This window comes from Coloeus monedula (assembly GCF_965178545.1).
Source record: "Coloeus monedula genome assembly, chromosome: 1".
Classification (NCBI taxonomy): Eukaryota; Metazoa; Chordata; class Aves; order Passeriformes; family Corvidae; genus Coloeus; species Coloeus monedula.
The window spans coordinates 139,173,276-139,192,583 of NC_138781.1; the positions used below are offsets into that span (position 1 = coordinate 139,173,276).

The 19,308-nt window shown below is 42.4% G+C and overlaps 2 protein-coding genes across 4 annotated transcripts in view; both read left to right on the plus strand.

Moving 5' to 3' along the window:
* FZD6 (frizzled class receptor 6) overlaps positions 1–3,461 on the plus strand; it is a 29,440-nt gene extending 25,979 nt beyond the window's left edge. For all 3 annotated transcript variants that reach the window (XM_082285325.1, XM_082285324.1, XM_082285326.1), the window contains 2 exons: positions 539–967; positions 1,461–3,461. In XM_082285325.1, the coding sequence (XP_082141451.1) occupies positions 539–967; positions 1,461–1,617 (586 nt within the window). In that variant the 3' untranslated portion in view covers positions 1,618–3,461. The remainder of the gene's footprint in view (positions 1–538; positions 968–1,460) is intronic.
* An 8,965-nt stretch (positions 3,462–12,426) lies between these two features.
* Positions 12,427–18,924, plus strand: CTHRC1 (collagen triple helix repeat containing 1; the record flags this gene model as incomplete). Its single annotated transcript, XM_082283244.1, is given in 5 exon segments — positions 12,427–12,573; positions 12,575–12,739; positions 15,812–16,033; positions 17,361–17,577; positions 18,782–18,924. Coding segments are annotated over 5 exon segments (894 nt in total).
* Between the last annotated feature and the right edge of the window lie 384 nt (positions 18,925–19,308).

Genomic DNA, 19,308 nt, shown 5'->3' on the forward strand with positions numbered 1-19,308 from the left:
CCAAGGCAGTAGTCTCTAAGCTCTTTTTATTTTACATCTACATTCCTCGATGGTGAATTTGTAGCTTCCTTTCCCTCTCCCCTCTTTTTCCATTTCCTGTATAATTTTTTCTTGTGTTTCAGGTGTTAATTGCTTTTAGCTACAAGGATTTAAAAATAATGAAGTCATTTTTATAATGCTTACCTTTCTTCAGTTGAAGGAGGTTGACTATGTAAAGTTAACTTAGTAATGCAGCTGCTTATGAGCTAATCCTTCTTTTCTCTCTAGTAGATCATTAATCTACTTAGTCATTGGACCTATTTGCAGAAGTACAAAATGTAGACATGTGCTTTATTTATTTGTTCCACAGACAATTCCTTTGGAGCCATTATGATTTTTTCTCCTCTTTTCACATATAATTCTTTTCCCTGTGTTCATTAACATCCATCTCAGACTGCATCATTGGTTGCTGTTCTTTCAGGGTTTTGTGTACTAGTCTTTATTATATTATAGCTAAGGTTATCCTCTTTGTTCAGTTATGTGCTTGTACTCCTTTCAGTCCAATCAGTGAGAGTCGAAGAGTGCTGCAAGAATCATGTGAATTTTTCTTGAGGCACAATTCCAAAGTTAAACATAAAAAGAAGCACTACAAGTCAACTTCACACAGACTGAAAGTAATTTCAAAGTCAATGGGGACCAGTACAGGTGGTACAACAAATCATGGAACTTCTGCAGTAGCCATCACTAATCATGATTACTTAAGCCAAGAAACTGTGGCAGAAATTAAAACCTCTCCAGAGACATCTGAGAAAGAGATAGAGGCAGATGGAGCATCAGCCCGAAGAGTTGAGGAAGGTGAAAACAGCGGAGATCAAATGTTACCCAGTTCTAAATTGACCATGGATCAGGTGGAAAGGAGAAACAAAGCAGATAGCACATGTCATATGAGTAGCTTGGCTGAGAGTATGAAGAGAGTAGCTGAAGGAAGGTAAGGCTCCCGAACTCAATCTTTTCTTTGTTTATATGTATTACCACTACTTTTGTTAGTTTTCTGTTCCTTCTCTGTGAAGAATCAGGGTTCTCTCAGTATGCAGCTGACCCTCAGTAGCTGTCAAGAGAACTTGCAGACTGTGGCCATGTATCTTTAGCATATGGGCTGTTTTGTATTTTTGTAGGATTCTTCTTTTCCTTTTAAGCACTGTGTGCTGGAGCTTCAGCTTGTAGGATATTCTTGCCTTGTTGAACAGTGACTCTCAAGAAAACTGTGACTGCACTGCAATCACTTTGAGAGGTGATGGGTCTGAAAAAGAACGATGGTGACCATAGGCTTGGAAAAGTGTACAGAACTGTATTGCATTCTTCTGAAAAGAATTCAGCTGAAGATACATTACAATTTCTCTACTCAATTTTTTTCCCAGTGTAATGGAAATTAAACTGTGCTTAAAATTGACTCTCTGTGTTTTATTTTTCATTACTTACAGAATAACTCCTAAAAATGATTTTAGTGAATCTCCTTCACTACAAAGGAGCTGTTCCCAAATACCTGATGTCTCACAGTCACCTTCCGTATCACTACTCGTCTATTCAGCTTCAGACACCAGGAGAGAGTTGGATTCAGGAAACAGTTCTAATCCCTGAAAGATTGAAAATTTGTATGAACATTTGCATTGTATAAAACTGACATGAATTCTTTGTTACACTGGAAATAATGGATATTCTGTGCCTTATTAAAAAACACACATATCCTGCTTTGCACTTAAAAAATGTATGTTTCTTTAGCCATAATGTACTGTATTTAATCCTGTCCAGGACTAATGGAAATTGAAGTTCTGTAGGACATGGCAATAATGTAAGAAAAGTATGAGAGACTAATATTATTCCTTATATAAAGAACACTTTGTAATGAATTGCATTAAAATAATGCTTAGAAAGCACTGTTACTTCTCAAGGTATAAAATTCCATCTGCCTCTGATATTTTTCAAAACTTGTTAATTTTTTCTCTTTTTTACTGTCTCTTAAACAACAGTATCACTTAAATAAGTGATACACAAATTTCTAAATACTCTCTGAATTATGTATCATGCTGTATCAATTATAGCACTGGTTTATGGTAGCTTGTACACTGAATATGAAAGGGAATCTGGAATTACAGCAATTTATTTTGTACAGTAAAATGAATTTTGTAAATAAGTGACTGCATAAGGTCAATCTTTAGAACTACTGTTTTGTATGTATTGTACAAACTTGGGAAAGTTCATGTGCTTTCCTTAGGGTGTTACTGAAGCCAGCAGTGCCCTGGTGATCAGCCACCGTGATGCAGTTCTGAGAAAAGCGGGTTGGACCTTTATCCATAACATGCACTGATATTTGGGGTGAGATGGGTCCTGTTACAGGGATGTGTCCTACTGCAGGGATGATGCAGAAAATGCAGCACTGTCTCAGAAAAATGCCTCTTGGAGCCTCTCCTGGTGTGGTGTTCCAGGGCACGGTGCCAAAGGAAATGCCTCAGACTCCTGGGCTCGGTGGGCACAGTCTGACGTACAGACTTTGGGCTTTTGTCCTGAGCTGCAGCGAAAGCTCTTCTCATGCTGTTTCTATGTGAGCAACTTCATTTTTTTTTAAATGCTATAGAGAAATATCTTGCAGATAACTGCTGCAAATAACTGTTGAGTTATAAGTATGCAGACTTCTTTAACAGTCTGTTTACTGAGAAGACAGCCTTAATACTTTTCCTACAAAGCCTGATTTTCTATTATGCTACAGCAATATATTTTCTCTAAATCAAAAAGGCCTTAATACATATAGCCTTTCTTATGCTAGGTGGTTCTCAAGAGCAAATACTGCTGATGTGGGTAACAGTTTCATTGTCTGACTTCATTTGCATCAAGATTTTTTAAGAGCCAGTGGGATTTATTACTTGAGATAATTTGGAGACAGATTTTGCTGTTTTCTAAACCTGAATGTCGGTGCATTTTGTAAGACTGTCCAGCATCTTGCATTTGACCACTATTAGGAGTATTTCTCAATGTTTCGATATTATGCAGAGAATTTACTGTGAGTTGGGGCAGCATTCGTGGTGATGCATTGAACAATGAAAATTGCATGGTACAAAGGACATGTAAATGCTGGATGAGCAGGAACAACGGTTCTGATAAACCAAAGTTGTTTGTTTTATCCATCATGCATTAAAACTGAAATTTCTTTATATTACAGTATCTGCATTTTAGTAATTTGTAATTTATTGCCTTCAATGGGGTATGCTCATTCTTTTAGAATTTTCCCATTAAAAGTACACAGAATTCTTGCTACTGAGTGGAGAGTAAGAAAGATATGAAAAATCTTCTGTGAAAAGGCAGACTAAATACCCTTCATTTTTCTAGTTCTGTTTGTAACCGGGTAACTTTATACACATGTTCAGTACTTTTGTTATTACTGTATTTGTTAGTAATAAAATACGCTGTTGTATAGTAAGAGCTTCTGAGTGGATATTTCTTAATAACTAGATGTGGCATGTTTGTTGCTCTACCTACTGCTGTAGTATTTTTGCACCTAAAACACAAGTATTTTTAGTAGGGCTGTGTGAGTTAATAAGTATTGCAATGTTTTTATTCCTCCTGTGCGAGAAACTGAGACAGAACAATGTTGGGAATTGTTCACATGAATACAGACTTATGAAGGAGTGAGGAACTTGAACAAGTTCTTTCATCTAATGTTTACAGCATTTTTTCTTTCATGACCTCTAAAGACCTCCTTTAGATTATGTAGAATATGTATTTCCATACTGCTCATGCTGCCACTTTCTTAAAATATTGATTTTTAATTTTTTAATGTTATTCCCTCTTTTTAGGAATTTCTGAAAAAAAATTGCTTTTGTGGTAACTGCTCTAAAAAGATAAATGCAAAGTCATTTTGAAGTTATAGCAATTACTGTGGACGTAAAAATAGATAAAATATCAAAGAAGTGTGAAATACGAAGCAATAATCAAAACATTGAGTGGCAGTGAAATGCATCAGTGGTAGATTGAGACTGTAGTGCTTTGTGTGTTGCAGGGCAGCTCTACCAGGAAAAACAGACTCTGAAATCCCAGGGTGATCCTTACAGCCAAAGAGGCTGTGACCTCTCTGGGTGCTTTAACCACAAAGAACCCAGGCAGTAAATGGAAAGTTAAAGTGCTGTTTGAATGCTCACAACAGTGATGAGAGGAAAGAATCTGAAAGAAAAGGGGCACAGAGATGAGTCAGGGCCTGGAAGACTGCCTGCCTTATCTTGAGGGGCAGTGCAGAATCTCATAAACAGTTTCTCTAACCAAAGGTATTTATTTATTTGCTTTCCTCTTGTTATCTGGATGAAGTTAAAATAAACCATTCATGTTAAAAGGGCTGTTCTGAACCTGTGAGAATAACTTCTCCCTGGGACATTTCCATCAGCCGAAGTTGTTTAATGGAGGCTGGCAATCTTCTGGAAGATGTACTGTAAATCCAGCTATTTACATTGATACTGCCATTTTAGTCTTGTTTGGTGCCACTTTTGTTTGGTGCCACTGTTTGCAAGAAGCTAGAATATAGGATACTGACAGCTTCTCCAGACCTGGAATTATGTGTACCAAATAGTCTTTCTCTGAACAGAGCTGTCATAAATCACTTCAAATTATGCATTGCACTGAGTTTTCAGGTTGCATATAAAATCTTTTAAAGGACAAGATGAATTTAGCATATCAAATAATACTTGATTTGTGAAATAAACAGCACCTGAAATTACCAATATGGTACTTTTATGGTACATGTTGTTTATACTGTATTTTACTGTTCCATTTTGCTAAATGTGTTTAGTGAAAACCAGAGTAGACTTTGCCTAGAGTGTAAATCTATGCACATATTTGAAAAAATAAATTGTTTACGTTTTAAACTATAAACAGAATAATGTTTGTAACATTTAAAAAGTGCTCTTAGTAGAGAAGAAGAAAAATACCTGCAGTATTTAAAACCTCTTTAAATCCTTCTGTTTATTTAAATTAAAAACCCCAACAATTCAGTGATGGAGCATTAACAAGCTGAAGTATCACACTATTTTCTTTGACAACTGTTCAACTGATTTACAGAGAACTGTAGCTCCTTTTTCCTTACAGGATACAGAATATATTTGGTTTAAACAGTCAAATACAGTTGAAATTCAGAAGCAAAATAAAAAAAAAAAGAAGAGTTGAACTTCTTTAATAAAAATAAGTTCAGCATTCTGCAAAACACTGAAAAATGCAGTAGCTGAAGAGGATGAGGAATCCTGTTTTGCTGTGAAGTTTGACCACCCAGTCTCAACATGCTGTTTCAAAAGGCTGCACATCAAAGGAGAAATGCTGCATCCTTCCCTTCACACTGGCCACTTGTTGGACCAGTCTTTGAAGGCATCTGGCTGCTCTCTGCCTGCATTCACTGGTCAAGCTCACTGACAGTACTAACCAGTGGTATTTGCAGTAATTGGGATGGCTGGCACCAAAGGTATTTCAGAGTCTCGTGAGTATAAATGTTATTTCCTGCACGTTACCTTTTTTTGCACTGATTCTTTCATGCCTTTACAGGTATCATACTTGTTTTTTTTAATGGACTAGAGTTTAATTAAAGCAGCTTATACCATGTGTTCATGAGCATTCTGCTTTGTATACCTAGAAGTAGAGCTCAGAATGTTTTTCTGATGTACATCTATGAAATCCACTTCTGTTTATTAACTGGATTTTACTTCCTATTAAAAAGCACTTGAGATTAAAAGTATGATTAAAAGACTGAAACATGCCAGGACATTTATATCCAAGCTCTTTGTTAATGTTCATTCCCTGCGTTTCAACTTTGATCACTGAAACAAACTGTAAAATAAAAGTTTGCTTTATTTCGGGTTTTATTAGTCGAAATAAAGTAATGGCCAATGAGGTCTTTAAACAAATGATCTACATTCATTAAATAGGTCACAGCTTGTTTCTTAGCAGAGACAGGAGCTGGAGAGGGGAATAGTTCCTGCTGTTTGGAAGAAAGCATTTTTTGTGGAAGGGCAGTGCTAAACAGGGACTTGGCACTGGGCAGAGGTGATGTGGAGGGGTACTGACCTCCCTCCCAGAGAGCACACTCAGGTACAGCAGCGTAGTCATGAGAGAACATCAGGTATTTTAAGGGGAAAGGTATTTTAGGACTCTTTTTTTTCCATAGAAGGTGAAGAGAAATAGCAAGAAAACATTTATTGCCGTTGAGTAGGTTTGCCAGAGGGGTGAGTGTGGGATGATTAGACATGGCCACCAAAGCGGTCTTAACAGGAAAAAGGATGCTCAACGCTGGTCATGTATGAAGGACTAAGATAACAATGTATGTCCCAGTTTATCTTCCTGATGTTCTACCTTACCACATGAAACTGGATCACAAGAAATTACTAGTAAATTAGTTATTAGTTGAAGGCTTAAGCTATCTAAAAAGCATTCTCTCCAGACCCAATTCTGGTAGTATCATACCTACTATCCGAGAGTGCATGTAATTCTTGAATGATTGAAGATGGAGGCCTTGAGGAAGCTGAAACAGCTGAATATGTTCCTTGGCACTGGGTTTGAGTCACCGATGTTGCCCTTTGAACACAGTCCTATATGGGACTTGCTCTCCTTCCAGATTCCTACAGGCATGGTTGTGATCCAGACTTCCAAGTAAAGAACAAGTGGATGCACTACAGGGATAAATAATCCAGACACGTGTCATTCTGTGGAATGTGGAGACATGGCACTGACAGGTGTGATGTGCCAGTGAGTGGATGAAATGCGAATGTGTTGGGCTGGCTGAAGTCAGGACTCACCATGGAAATTAATTTATTTTTCTTAAAATTTTTCTTAAACTTTTAGTAGGCAAGATTATCCTGAGAAAGACACCGAAAGATGCTGATAGTTGTGAGGAAATTCCATATGGAGAGAATTGGACAGTCACCAAACCAGCAGGAAAACCCAAGAAAGCACACAAACACAAAAAAAAAAGGAGGGAGGACTTTTCCTTTTAAATGAATAGAACCTCAACAGCATTTTTAGGGCACACATCCTGAAAGTTCCTCTACTTGACAATGGGAAATTATGAACTCATAAATAAGATCTTTAATCAATCAAGAGATCCTGTAATTACAGCAAAGTTACAAGGAAACCACACTAAGTTATGCTCACAAAAGCATGGTTAGATGAGCACCTGCTCTAAAAATATAACTTAAAGAGGGCTCAAAACCACATTTTCCTTCACAGGAACCTGGTGGGTCTTTTGCTATTCTGGCCGAATACAATCTCCACATGAGCCAGGGATTCGCGTGCTTGATCCTTCCCAGTGCCATTGCACAAGTCAGTTGTTGATGCAAGTCAAACAGGATTCCTATATACGCACATAAAACAATTTTAATGCAAGAGTTTACCTGTGGAAGTATCCTCAGGGCTAAAGGATGACCCCACTGAACCACTTGTAAACCTCACTGTGCCTGACCCAGCAGCCCCAGTCCATCCACTGCCATTTCAGTGACTGTGAGTCATCTGTGAGCAGATGCTGGGGGTGCTGCCCAGAAGCTCCACAGCCCTGCTTGCCTCAAGGCATGGGACTTTTTCACTGAGGTCAGTGTGGGTGTGAGGAGCCAGGTCACAGGAATGCCACGGGCTTCAAGCTCCACCACTACATCCAAGAAGCAGAGCTGCAGCAATCACACACGTTCCCATCTGTCGTTGTTGTGACTCTGCTTGTCTGTCTCCTGAGTTTTGTGCAACTGGGCTGATTAGTTTGTTTCTTTGATCAAACCTTCTTGCATCCATAGGCTTCTGTGCATTTTGTATGTGCCTGTTATGGTGGCTATAGGCATCTGTTTCTGTAAGCCACCTTGAAGGGCTACAGAGCACTGCCTCAGCCCTGCTCAGAGCTTGCTTATCCTGAGGAACTCCTTTTCAAAGGCCTCACTGGACACAAATAAAAGAGAACATTTCAGAGTTCAAGTCTATTCCTTTAATTTCGGGATTATCACTAATTTGAGGCACTACTTTCCAAAACTGGAAGTACAAACTTCTGGCAATGCATTTGATGAATGGTGTAGAAAAACACAGATTGTGCCCTTCATTGGAAGAAGCCTTCCTATCTGAATGGAGCACTGTATTTCACATCCTAATAACCATTTATTAGCACAGGATTTAAGGAAAGTTAACTTTTCAGTTCTGTATAAGCCTTTCTATTCACTGAGGTTTCGTGAGGTAGCCAAGTGATTTTTCTACCACTGACTAATTCGCAGCCACTCTAATGAGCAAATGTTCCTCCTGAGACTCAGCTCTCCCCTTGCACATGATGATTCACTGGACACCCAGTGAATTTAATTTAAAACTGGACTGAAATAATTTTCCCATTCTGCAAGTCCTTGAACAACCCAATCTAAGTGGACCTGCTTCAGATGTGCTCCGGATCCCCCTGCAGACCCAAATGTTTCCATGACTGCAGCTGGGATTGTGCCAGCTGCTCTTGGGTGCAGACTTGCAGAGGTACAGACCAGAAATTTGCAACCAGCAGTCAATAGAAACTGTATGGGCTTTTCATCATTAAGTTTACACTACGGAATTATCTGGGTGTCCAGAGTTATTCTTTATCAGTGAAGCAGACAGTTCTCCCAAATAGTTTTATTAAAGTTTATCTCTCTCTGACTGTTTGTGAATAGTGTTTAGTTTAAAATATTCAGTGTCATCATTATTATTGTAAAAACACAGCTATGGGGAAATGCAACTATAAATCAGCTGATGGCTTGGACAGAAAAAACCAGATCTGCCTGGAACTGCAGCAGGCAGTGGAAGAAACTGTTTCCATAAGTTTTCACTGGTATCTATGTCTTGCTCTTGAATTGTCAGAGACAATGTTAAAGATTTATCTCCATAGAAAACATAATTAATATGAGGAATAAAAAGTATTGATTCTCTCATGTTTTCTATTGTGTAAAAATACATTTCCTATAGTAACATTAAGAACTGACGTGAGCTTATTCAGAAGTGAAGAATTAACACTTAACTCTAGGATATTTTTTTCCTCACACTCATAAAATGCTGTCCTCCTGTATATGAACACAGGAATCCTCTTCTGCAGAAGGGTGAGCACATGCCCCAAATAAGATTTTAAGATTCAAATGTTAATATATGTACCTGCAAAGCACTGCTGTGGCTGTAATGCTTTGATCATTTTATGTAGAAGCTACTGGAAGACTTTTTAAAAATAGGTATATGTGTGCTAGTAAAGCAATAAAAGAGAGGGAGAGATTTTTGGATTTTTTTTTAATATTACACATGCTATATGAATCATATATTTAAATTAAGAGGTCTTAGAAGGGACTAAGGCCAAAATCCCATTCATTTTTATGCAATTCCAAAGGGTTTTTTTGTGGAAGAAGTTGGAATCCATTTCTTAAATCTGTAATAAATTACCCGAGAGCTCTTAGTTTGGTTTTCTTCTACAGCAGTACAGACAGCTCTTTGTCTCCTTGATCAGACCAGCAGCCTGCAAAGAGCCATTTGAAAAACTCAAAGTTTTCCCTGATCTCAGCCTTTTACACCAACTTACAAGTCACCCTAAAATATCAGTAATAAAGGGAACAAGATCTAAATTATGAGCCCCACAATTAAGAGCACCAAGGGCAGATCAGCAACGGTGCTGAGCGTTGTGATGCTGAGCACTGCAGTGCTAACTTTGAGCGCTCTGCTGTTACCCTGGTGTATAATAACATGCTCTCCAAAGCAATGCAGAGATCAGGCTGCCAGCAAAAGTCAAAACCCCAAGACATCCCCAGAACAGGGAAATGTATAAAGCAGTAAGAGTTAAAGGCAGATGAAAAGTCCAGGCCTTGGCACTTACCTTACTGGGCCTCTTTTGTCTCAGGATCCTCAGCCTTGAGCTTTCTGTAATATTTAGACACCTAAGTCTGGTGTTTCCGGTTCCCTACAGTTATTTCATGCTGTAAAGACTAAGGATTGAATAACCATTGAATTGAATAACAATTATTTACTGGTTGAATTCAAAACAGTGTGCTAACAAACAGTATTCATAAACTGGAATTGTTTGCACAGGAAAGGCAGAGAGACCCAATGACCCCACGGGCAGACTCTTGAATTTAAGCATGTTATGGCTGAGGTGAATGGAAAGATGTGTGTATGGGAACATCCTCCTCTCCAGACTTGTGTGTCTGGATTTTTGGGATGCTGAGAGGCTATGTGAGGGGGGGAAGCAGCTCAAGCTGCAGCAGAGAGACTGCACTCATGGCATCAGCCTCATCATATGAGCATCTGCAGTGCAAGACGCACTGACTGTGCCACGGTGACCTTGTGTGAGCCTGCCCAGGCTGTGCAGGAGCAGACTGGCCATCTGAGAGATTTCAGTGACATTTACGTGGTGGATGTAGCAACTAGTAATGTTTGCTGATATGTTTGTGAGGCCACATATAAAAGATAAAGCCTATATCATATGGCAGTATGGATAAAAGGAAGGAATCACTAATTGATGTAATATGGATCGTGGTCAGTGGATGCTCAGGCAATTTTATTACCACAGCTCCTTTTAGCTGCAAAATAGTTAAGGCAAAGTACGTCAGTAGTTCTGATTCAGTTTGAGTATCTTACCAGCATTCAGCAGTGGTTGGTGCCCTCAGAACCATTTAAATATATCAGAAGCCCACAGAACATAAGCCTAACAGATGGCAAAGCTTGCTTGAACTGAAGCAGGTTAAGGAGGATGTTGACATTTCTGTTTTCCAGATGGAAATGCACACTGCAAGTCAAATGAGTGCTAGGAACTGCACAAGGCACTCACCAGAGCTCAAAGCAGATGTCCCACCATTATTTGCTAAGACCTTCTCTTACAGTGCTCTGAAGTTTTCTTCCTCTGGCAAAGCCGTTTGGAACTTCAAAGCTTCTAATCCACACTCAAATTAATGGTGACCAAAGCCAGGTGGGGAAATAATCATGAATGTCCATGCAAATTTTGTTCTCTAAAATCCTGGTTGCCTTAGTGCTGCTGCACTGTGTGCTACATCTGCTGCACCTTGCCTGAGGAAATTAATTCTGTAATGCAAAAGTTTGGCACCCTGTGAAGGGACACACCTTAGCAACAGCCTGTGTTGATGCTGAGGATCCCCAGCCCTTGGTAAGGATGCCTGTGTGAACATGCAGGTGACACAGAAATCAAACATCACCACCTTCACAGTATTGCCATCAGCCCGGGCCAGAGGCAGCAGGGGTTGCTGACAGCACTCACAATTGCTCAATGAAGCTTCTGCCTGTGTTTGTGGATGCTGACTGAGGCTGTCACCAAAGCAATATTACAATTAAGGATTTACATAATTCCATAAATTTTCCCAACTGGTTTAGGGAACCATTATTATTTACCAGCTGTTTTTTGAAGTTGGCAAGGTGTAATGCTGCCCTTCTTCACAAGGTAGGAGCCCTCACCTCAGCAATGTGGCTGACATCAGTCCCAGTTCTCAGGACAGCGAGTGACGGGGTTGATGACAGCAGTGTGACTGACCTGTGCTGTAAATCTCACTTCACTGCTATTGTTCCACCAGTACAGACATGGAAAGGGAAGAAAGGCAGGAGTGGCTTAAAGTGCAGAGCCACATGTAGGGGTTCAGTCTTCTGTGGTTCTGTGCAGCCTATTTGAATGACTCAACTTCTTGTAGCATTCTTTCCTGCAGGAGAAATGTGTGGTTTTGTTAAATACTTCAGAAAAAAAAATGTTGAAGCTTATCTTGCCCTTCTGGAAACTCCACCTCTACAAATCCCACGAAGTTTGCAGTATACAGAAGCTACCTCTCAAACATCTGTTACTTTTATTTTGAATTATTAAGGATATAGCACATCCTTTATTTTATAGTGCTTTCATTTCTAGAATGATGAGAAGTAAAGTACGATTTTAAATGAAAGCAGAATGAGATGAGTAGCCAAGAGCTTTTCTTCTGTTACTAAATTGACAAAGTTCAGTCTGGCAATGTTTTCGAAAAAGTCCAAAATCCCCTATTGTTCAGAAGGATTTTGTGTCCTTACCTTGACTTCTGTTAAAATTAAGTCTGTGATTGATGTCCAGCTGATGTTTTATCACAGTTTCCCCTCACGGTGCATCAGGATCCCGTTGTGGCGTTAGGCGGTTTCTTGCCGAGACAGCAGCTCCTTCATCGGAAAGGAGTTACCGACTGCCGAGCGAACACCTGAAAACGTGGAAGCGAACTGCCTGGGGCTGCGGGAGAGCCGGGAGGGGCTGCGGGAGAGCCGGGAGGGGCCCGCAGCGCTGCTGCCGCTCGGCTCGGCTCGGCGCGGCGCGGCCGGGGGCTCCATCGCCCGGGGAAAGCTCGGCGGGGCCGGGCCGAGGGGGCGGGAGCCCCCGGCCCCGTGCCAATGGCTGCGGGGGGGTGGCTCTGCCCGGCCGTCTCGCTCGGTTACAGGATGGAAATTCCCGGCCTCCCCGGGGAGGGAGCTCGGGCTGCGCGCTCTGAAAGGCTCATTTATCCCCGCGCTGCCGCCCAGAGCGGCGGACCCGGGCTCCTGCTGCAGCCGGCCCCGGCGCATCCCCGGCCCCGGCCCCGGCGCATCCCCGGCCCCGGCGCCTCCCCGCACGATGCCCCGCGCCCCGGCCGCCGCCGCCCCGCCGCTGCTGCTGCTGCTGGCGCTGCTGCTGGCGGCGGCCCCGCCGCACGGCGGCTCCGAGAGCCCCAAGGGGAAGCAGAAGGCGCTCCGCCAGCGGGAGGTGGTGGACGTGGTGAGAGCGGCGGGGCCGGGAGCGGGGTCGGGGACCAGGGGCCGGGAGCGGGGCGGGCGGGGGTGTTGGGGGAGCCGTGCGGGCGGGGGGCGGCTGGAGGGGCCTTGCCGCCGCTTTTTTATTGTAAAGATGTGAAAAAAATCGATAAATCAGGGGCTTTCGGAAAACCTCGCGGCCGCTGCAGGCAGGGCAGCGCCGCTCCCGCGCTGCTGGGCATCTCTCGTGGTTCAGTTAATTACGCCCTTGTTGTGCTGAATCAGGAAATTGCTGAGAAGGGACTGGACGGCCTTCGACAGAAACCTCAGGGATTCGGCGGCCTGGTGTGTGTTTTAGTGTTTTCCCCATCGGGCCAGGGTCGGGGGTGGCGGCCGGAGCCGGCGGAGCCCCCACTCCCCGCCGTGCCCGGTGCCGGGGGGACATCGCGGCGGGACCCGAGGCAGCGCCCTGGGCTGGTTCCTGCGCTCAGCGCACCGCAGGGGCAACCCCGAAACCTGAGAGCCCTTCCAACATAAGTCGTAAATGCTGTTTAGTTCCTTCCAACATAAGCAGTTAACTGTTGTTTAGCTCCTAAAAGGCTAGTGCATAAACAGTAATGAAAGAAGTACATAAGATAAAAAAAAAAAGTCTGCTCTTCAGCAGATAATCTGAAAACTATCTGCATGCTTACCGAACCCACTTTTCCTTGGAGTCGCATGAATGCATTATTCCCTCTAGCGGCAGGGACTGCACACCACTGTTTGTAATTCCATTGCTACTAGAAACCTGAAAGCATTGGGACTATCCCATCTCAGGGATACATGACAGGAGGGAAATTTTCCACTCCTTGGAATGTAGAAAGCAGATGTGAAGGTAATGTGTGAGCTGCTGGACTGCCGTTCCCCTTCTATAGAAAACCAGTGGTATGGTCATTCCTTCCATGATCGTCATAGAGATTGCCCAAAGTGATGTGCTGGAAGCACCACTGATAGCAAAGCTCCTTCCCTTTCACTTCTTCATTGCCTTTTCACTTTTATTGTGGAAATTGAATTGCATTGAGAATAAGGGGTCTGTACACATGGATGAATTTACACTTTCTGTTGGAGCAGTATTTTAGGCTCCCTCATTTCTTTGAAATTGCTCGGTGCTTTTTGGGTGCAACAGAGTGAGCAACGAAGTGCAGGTAAATCAGTGGCAGCTGACTCGTGCACAGCCCAGCTGTACAGACTGCTTCAGCAAAAGCCTTGCCAGGGCAGAGTGAAGGCAGGACCGAGGGGGGATCCTGCCTTCAGTGGATGTTTAAAATACGTTTTATGCATTTCTAGCTTAAGAAATCATGAAAAGACTTGATTTGGCAAGACAGACAATTTTATTTGGAGTGGAGCCCAAAGCCCAGATAATTCTTGTGCTCCCTTTTATTTTTTGGGATGTGCCATGGCTGAGGTCCTCTCCCTGTCTGGCTGTGGGTAGCAGCTCCTCTGTGAAGGCAGGCCAGCCCCTCTTAGTGTCTCTGGGGATGGGGGGCAATAGGCTAGAGCTTTGGCCTGCCCCCAGCTCTTGCCTATTTCCACATTCAGGATTTCCGTGGTGAGTAACCACATGTAAAAGCCAGAGCCAGTCACTGTTTCAAATAGACTCCAGTGGGAAAGCAACAGCAAACCAGATAACTGGTGCTGTGTGAAATAGAAATGTCCTTGCATTGTTCTCCTGGGTTGGTGTGTGTTTTGCCAACCAATCTTCTCTTCAGCTAACTTTTCTAAAACATGGCTTTCTTCATTAAAATATTCTAATACTTCCACCGCCTTTAGCCAGCAGTGTTTCCTGTGGTGAAGGTAGTAAGGGAAAGCTAGCAAACCAGTAGTCGAACCCTCATTTTACTTCTTACTAGACCTCTCCATCTAATCACTGATTTTATTTTTGGAGTGGCTCCAGCTAAGCCTGCGATGGGTATGCTGGCTTTTGCACCAGAGCCTGTGAAAAGGCACAGCCTCAGTGAAGAAAAGTCACCAGTCTGACAAAGGAGAGAGGGCAGAGGCTGTAGTTTACAGCTCCTGCAGTGCAGGCAGGGGCATGGCTGGCATGAGGGGGAATAGTTACAGCACTGTTTCTTTTTGGAACAGGTGGGGATTCGGTGGTTTAAAATAGATGAAGATGAAAAAATGTGAGAAAGTGGAAGAGCGGAATATAGCTATCTGTGAGGATTTGGGATGAAGACTGGAGGAAGCAGTCAGTCATCAGATGGGAAAGAGAATATGAAGTAAAAGCCATGGCCAGCCCCTGCAGGTTCCTGCTCAACATCTGACACCAGTGTTCCTCCCACATCCCGGCACTCAGGCTGCCGGGGGAAGGACCTCTGGGCTTCACAAACCTCCTCTCCAAGGCAGGAAATCCCAAGTCTCATAAAGTGAAAGTGTGTTAACATGGAGTTTGGAAGAGCAACATTTGACCTTTCCTAATATTGTGATGTTAGCAAGGATATTAGTGTGCCATCCTCCCATGTGTGCCTTCCCACTGTTACAAACAGGGTTCCTGGGTTCAGATTTATTCCAGGGTGCAGCTTCCCATGTCCATATCACCATCCGTGTGCATTCTGGAGTCTGACTTGGGCTTGATTATCATGATGTGGTTCTGTCCCAGAGGAGCAGTGACAGAAGAAGAGTGGTGTTAACCTTTCCTCTCTATGAAACGGAAAATTTTCTTCACAGTTATACAAGTAATGGTGGGTTAGGAGAAAGTAACTACTAATGTGACTTCTTTTTTTTGTTTCTGTATTGAAATGTTTTGACTCTTCTGAGGTTTTCCAACAGGTTTTAATTCTTGGACTAGGTAAATTTTTAATTCTAGGATTTATGTATCTTTTCATTTAAAAAATGGCATCTTATTTTACAGCAAATTCTGCTGGCACTGCTTATCTTTCAAAATCTACTCTTCCTTTTTTTTTTCTTCTGTGGAACCATTTTCTCAGAGATGCAGAAATAGCCCATTAACTTGTGGCACAGCAGGGGTTTTGTGTTTTGTTGTTATTCATTTGTGTTTGTGACTTGGTTACCCTTGGAGTTAAGGGATGGAAGCAGCAAGATCTGTTCTGTGTTTCAGTATAATGGCATGTGCTTACAAGGCCCCAGTGGCGTTCCTGGACGGGATGGAAACCCAGGAGCCAATGGGATCCCTGGGACACCTGGGATCCCAGGACGGGATGGGCTGAAAGGGGAGAAGGGCGAGTGCATGCGGGAGAGCGTCGAGGAGTCCTGGACACCCAACTTCAAGCAGTGTTCGTGGAGTGCGTTAAATTACGGCATCGACCTTGGGAAGATCGCGGTAAGTCAGCTCTGCCCGGAGCTGCTGCACCAACCACAGCAGCCTCTGGCCTGCCTCTGTCAGCTGGGCAGCACCAACCATACAGGTTTCCTGCTGGGGCCTTTTTCTGCATGCGAGGGTGACCTTCTCAAAGGTTTAGTGACTTCAGGTTCCTCTCAGCTGTGTTTCAGCTATGTGCCTGTTTCATTTCTGTAATAGGGTTTCAGAAGAATTTTGTGGCTGGTGTAAGAGTACATTTAGAAGACCAGATCTGTAACTGTAAGGCTGAAAGTCACAATACCAAAAAAGTACCTCTGGCTTGCCCAAAACAGGGCAAGGTTTTTACCATTTCAGTCCTAAGGAGGATCTTTAGGATTGAAATGGTACATCTTTAATCTGTTAATTGTACAACTTTATAACTCTTCTGTTTAATCTGTACATCTTTTTAATCTGTTTAATCTGTACATCTTTAATCTGTTAATTGTACCTGTCTTTATAACTCTTGCTTCAAAGTGGTTGTTCACTGAAACTCAGTTGCAGGATGCCACTGCAAAGGATCAGCATTGCTCAGGAGCAGAATTGCCAATGTCACCCAGACTGACAGTCTGTCCTCCACTGAAGCCCTGGCTGTAAAACTTTCAAACACATTGGTGCAAGCCTAGAAAAAATCCCTCCTCAATCCCAGCTATGAAGCAAAGCCTGGAGTGGTTACACAATTTAGTTGCTGTGCTGTGGCTAGAGGGAGAATCAACTTTTTTAGTAGACTTTTTTTTCCCCATGATATCCAACATTTTGAAGACAGCCACTTAAAAACCTGAAAATACTAATTTTTCAGTTGTGGAGCTTTTATCAGGGTATAAACCACTCAAAAGCCTTGTGATAATTGTTAACTCCAGGATTTCTGGTAGCAGAGACAGAAACTGCTGTCTTGTCATGCAAGGATTTGGGGATTGGACTAGATGATCTTCAGAGGTCCCTTCCAATCCTTATGATTGTGTGATTCTGTGGCTTGAGTGCAGCTTTGAGAGAGCTTATACCCCTTTACATAAATCCCAGAAGGTAACTAGGCTACCAACTTAACAGCAGGTGTTATCTAAATAAAGTTAAGAATTTCCATAATCCATTTCTGCTTTACCATCTAGCACGTGCTGTTCTGATTTGCATCTTTGCACCATATGGCATTTGCCAGGCTCACATTTTGTTTTTTTTTCCCAGAGAGGACTAAAGAGAATAGCCAAAGCATTTTGAAATAAATATATTCCTAAATATGTGTCCTAAATATAAATACATAGAAAATGAATAGGTTCAAGCCCAGAGGTTTGTCCCAAAGCGTTTTGTCTCCCGTCAGGAGTGTACCTTTACCAAGATGCGGTCGAACAGCGCTCTGCGCGTGCTCTTCAGCGGGTCACTGCGGCTCAAGTGCAGGAACGCCTGCTGCCAGCGCTGGTACTTCACTTTCAATGGGGCAGAGTGTGCTGGGCCACTTCCTATTGAAGCCATCATTTACCTAGACCAGGGAAGCCCGGAGCTGAATTCTACTATTAACATACACCGAACTTCTTCAGGTATGCACGCCGGGAGAGCAGAGATGGAAAGCAGCAGCAGTTACCAAAGGCAGAGAGTGCCATCTGCCTCACAAGGTCAGAGGACTGAAACAGGAGGCAGAAGAGTGGCCAGCTAACACTTTTTCCTCTTACTCTTCTGCCTCAGAGTTGACTATTGATAGTAACAGAATTATAATCATTTATTAAGTGGTACTTTATGGCTGTGCTATTTTTCATGGTATTTATATCCAGAGATTAAGAAATGGAAAACACTTCTATCCAGACAGTTCTACTGATCTCTGCTACAACATGAATACAGAGACATTCTGTGCATTATTAGCCTATGGAGAAACAGCCTTACTGCCAAGTAGACAGTGTCATCCTGGCTTAAAATACCGGTATTTGCACATTATCTGTGCACAAAATGAGACTTGCTCCTCCTGCAATTTCTACTCTGATTTCAGGTGGGGCACAAAAGTACCTCCAAAGTGAAATACCTAGGAGCAATTATTCATTTGCTAAACTGAGGCAAATTAGTGAAGTCATTTAACATGAAAGGATGTGACACTAGGAAAAGGGAATGCAAAGTCTGTGCTCTTTCTCCATTTTCCTCCCTGTACCACATGACTACATGAAATCTAATGTCTAGAGCTATCATAGGATTTCTTCAGCATAGGGGTAAAGCTGACTGATCTTCATTACCCAACCTCCAACCAGTGGTGCTAGTGGGGCATCAGGAGTGGAACTTTACAGAGGAGGAGTGAATTAGGAGTGGAAAAGCTTACAGGGTAGCAATCACCTCTACAGGGCTTAGCTGTAAACCAGGTATGGCTGTGCCCCCACCCCCTCCCATCACTGCTAGAAAGATGGCTGGAAGGGTATGGAGCCATATTCCAGCTCCCAGTGTGTAAATTTGGGTATTTAAAGCTGCAGGTATACCTCCCATTTAGCTACCCTGTGGATTGTGTGGATTGCTTCAGGCATTGCAATGAGTGTCGAGCAGCAGCATGTCAGAAGCACTGCATGGCTGTAACTGATGTTGCCACATCTCTATGTAGTAGTTTTTATTTCTGAAATTGTTCTAGAATTCTAAAAACTGTTCACATTTACAAAATAGTACAAGCTTGAAACGAACTGCTGTTCTTAAGTACTCGTGTCCACCTTCAGTTGTGACATACAAAGGGACTGTGCCTGCTGAGGTAACCTGATTTTTGTCTTTAACCAGTGGAAGGTCTGTGCGAAGGGATCAATGCTGGCTTGGTGGATATTGCCATCTGGGTTGGGACTTGCTCAGATTATCCACGGGGAGATGCTTCTACTGGATGGAATTCAGTCTCCCGAATCATCATTGAAGAACTGCCAAAATAACTTCCCTCCCTTTTTATAATACCTTTTTTTTAAAAAAAAAAAAAAAAAATTGTACTATTTTCTTCAGAATTTATTTCAATAGAGTTGGATGCAAGTACTGGACTGAAAGGCACCAAAGCCTTGCATCTGTAGCCTTTGTCTTGTTTTGCCCATGGCAGAGGCTTTTTATAATAACCATTTTAGAATACAAATATCAAAACCAAGTTCATTAACTTTAAAAATTTCTTTTTTGATGTAATACACCACTGATTTTAGAATTAACCATAACTTTTTGTATCAAATAAATGAGACCTTTTACAAAAAAAAAAATCCAGGCTGTTTTATTGATCATTAATCTGCTTAAGGTATTTTACACAGTGTTATGATACACGATTTTATTAGAAG